Genomic DNA, 2868 nt, shown 5'->3' on the forward strand with positions numbered 1-2868 from the left:
ATAAAGATAGTTTTGGAAAAACTAACATGGTTCTTTTTTTAAAGAGAGAGAGGGAGAGAGAGAGAGAGAGAGAGAGAGAGAGAGAGAATTGTAATATTTATTTATTCATTTTAGTTTTCAGAAGACACAACATCTTTGTTTGTATTTGGTGGTGGAGATCGAACCCAGCACCACACGCATGCCAGGCAAGCACACTACAGCTTGAGCCACATTCCCAGGTCCTACCATGGTTCTTAAGAGCTCTCTTCACACTTCATCCATGCTTCTATGCCCTTGTTTTTATAAGGAGTGATTGCTGCTTTACATTCCTTGGTGAATTGCTCAAAGACCAATTGCTTGATAAGGGGCATGGCTCTATCAGGATCCCCAAAAATCTTTCCAGCGGCATCCACCATCCTTGCTTCAAAATCTGAAAAAGGTTCTGTAGGGCCTTGTAGAATCTTGGTCAAATTACCAGACACACCTGGGGTCCCCGGGAGCCGCGGCCCGCTGTGCTCGGACGCCTCGGCAGCAGCGTCCGCGCCCGCGGTGGGCGCGCGGTGACCCGGGCAGCCCCAGCCGCCGGCGGCAGCGCGGTCGCCTCGGTGCGCCCGCGGGCTGCGGACACAGGGGGCGGGCGGGGCCGGCGGCCGAGGCGCTGCGGGAGGGCTGCGGCGCGGGTCCCGCGGCGGCCGCGGGGGAGCGCGCGCTGGTTGCTGGGCGGCCGCCTCTCGCGCACTCGGCCGGCGCTCCGCGTCCCCGCTGCGCCGCTGCGCGCCCGCCCCCCGAGCGCCCGCTCCGGGCCGGCGGGGGCCTCGGCGGCGCGCGCGCGCGGGGCCATTGTCGTGGCCCCCTGACGGGCCGCGGCCGCCTCCATGAAGCGGAAGAGCGAGCGGCGGCGGAGCTGGGCAGCCGCGCCCCCCTGTTCGCGGCGCTGCTCGTGGACCTCGCCGAGCGTGAAGAAGAGCCGGAACTCCACGTCGCAGGACCTGCACCGCCTGGACCTCCAGGATGACCTGTACCTGGACATCACTGATCGCCTTTGTTTTGCCATTCTCTACAGCAGACCAAAGAGTGCATCAAATGAACATTATTTCAGCATAGATAATGAACTTGAATATGAGAACTTCTACGCAGATTTCGGACCACTCAATCTGGCAATGGTTTACAGATATTGTTCCAAGATAAATAAGAAACTCAAGTCCATTACAATGATAAGGAAGAAAATTATTCATTTTACTGGCTCTGATCAGAGAAAACAAGCTAATGCTGCTTTCCTTGTTGGATGTTATATGGTTATATATTTGGGGAGAACTCCTGAAGATGCCTATAGAATATTAATCTTTGGCGATACATCCTATATCCCTTTCAGAGATGCTGCCTATGGAAGCTGCAATTTCTACATTACTCTTCTCGACTGTTTTCATGCGGTGAAGAAGGCAATGCAGTATGGCTTCTTAAATTTCAACACATTTGACCTTGAGGAGTACGAACACTACGAAAGAGCAGAAAATGGAGATTTAAACTGGATAATACCAGACTGCTTCGTTGCCTTCTGTGGACCTCACGCAAGATCCAGACTTGAAAGTGGTTACCATCAACATTCTCCTGAGACTTACATTCCATATTTTAAGACTCACAATGTCACTACCATTATTCGTCTGAATAAAAGGATGTATGATGCCAAGCGCTTCACGGATGCTGGGTTTGATCATCACAATCTTTTCTTTGCGGACGGCAGCACCCCAACCGATGCCATTGTCAAAGAGTTTCTGGATATTTGTGAGAATGCCGAGGGTGCCATTGCTGTGCACTGTAAAGCCGGCCTCGGTCGCACAGGCACTCTGATAGCCTGCTACATCATGAAGCACTACAGGATGACAGCCGCCGAGACCATCGCGTGGGTCCGCATCTGTAGACCCGGCTCTGTGATCGGGCCCCAGCAGCAGTTTTTGGTCATGAAACAAGCCAGCCTCTGGATAGAAGGGGACTACTTTCGGCAAAAGTTAAGGGGGCAGGAGAACGGAGCACATCGGACAGCGGCTGCCTTCTCCAGACTCCTCTCGGGCGTTGATGACATTTCAATAAATGGTGTGGAGAATCAGGACAAGCACGAACCTGAACCGTACAGCGATGACGAGGAAATCAGTGGAGTGACACAAGGTGACAGATTCCGGGCCCTGAAAAGCAGAAGACAATCAAAAACTAGCACTATCCCGCTCACTCCCTCTCTGACAAGGACTAAAACAGTCTTGCGTTAAGTTAAAAACCTGTGACCAGAAGTGCCGGAGACTCTGGGAACACAAAACTCCGACAAGACGTAGCACAATTTCTTTGATCACAAAACAAACTGCAGACGCCTTAGCCGCTTTCCACCTAAGAAGCTCATTCGGAGAAGGAAAGACCCACCGGCGTCTGGTGCCACTGAGCCCAGGGTGCGGGCGGCGGCCCGAAGGGCTCGGCTCTCCTTTCTCTAGCATTGTCTCGAGTTAAACCACAGAACACTGTTGTAACCCCAGCTCAGGTGTTAGTCGCTGCCTCTGCCGTCCAGAGAGCTGCCCAGTGTGTGTGGCCTGTGTCCCCGTGACCGCAGTCCCCTGGGCTGCTGGCCTTCAGGAGAGCGGAGCATCTCTTGGTCTTCTCCTGCCCCGCGGCCCTGCAGACGCCTTCGTGGTCCTTTCCACACTGGATACTGTTCGGTTCCCCGTCCTCCCTTTTCTCTTTGACTTACTGTTGTGACGTTCCCTCTGTGAAGTACCCAAGCTGCTTGTCTTCCACCAAAGAGTGCTTTATTACCAGAACCTGTGAAAGCCACACCTGCACGCTGTTGCACGCTGTCCCACCCCGTGGCACCTGGGCCACCTCAGGCTTGCCAGAGAATTTGAATGG

At 53.8% G+C, this 2868-nt stretch overlaps 1 protein-coding gene across 1 annotated transcript; it reads left to right on the forward strand.

Annotated features, from left to right (window-relative positions):
* Window positions 1–854: 854 nt before the first annotated feature.
* LOC143640950 (dual specificity protein phosphatase CDC14B) lies at window positions 855–2490 on the forward strand. The gene has a single exon (XM_077108453.1). The coding sequence runs from the start codon at window positions 855–857 to the stop codon at window positions 2238–2240; it is 1386 nt and encodes a 461-aa protein (XP_076964568.1). The 3' UTR covers window positions 2241–2490.
* Window positions 2491–2868: the final 378 nt, after the last annotated feature.

The sequence above is a fragment of the Callospermophilus lateralis genome, unplaced genomic scaffold (assembly GCF_048772815.1).
Source record: "Callospermophilus lateralis isolate mCalLat2 unplaced genomic scaffold, mCalLat2.hap1 Scaffold_79, whole genome shotgun sequence".
NCBI lineage: Eukaryota > Metazoa > Chordata > Mammalia > Rodentia > Sciuridae > Callospermophilus > Callospermophilus lateralis.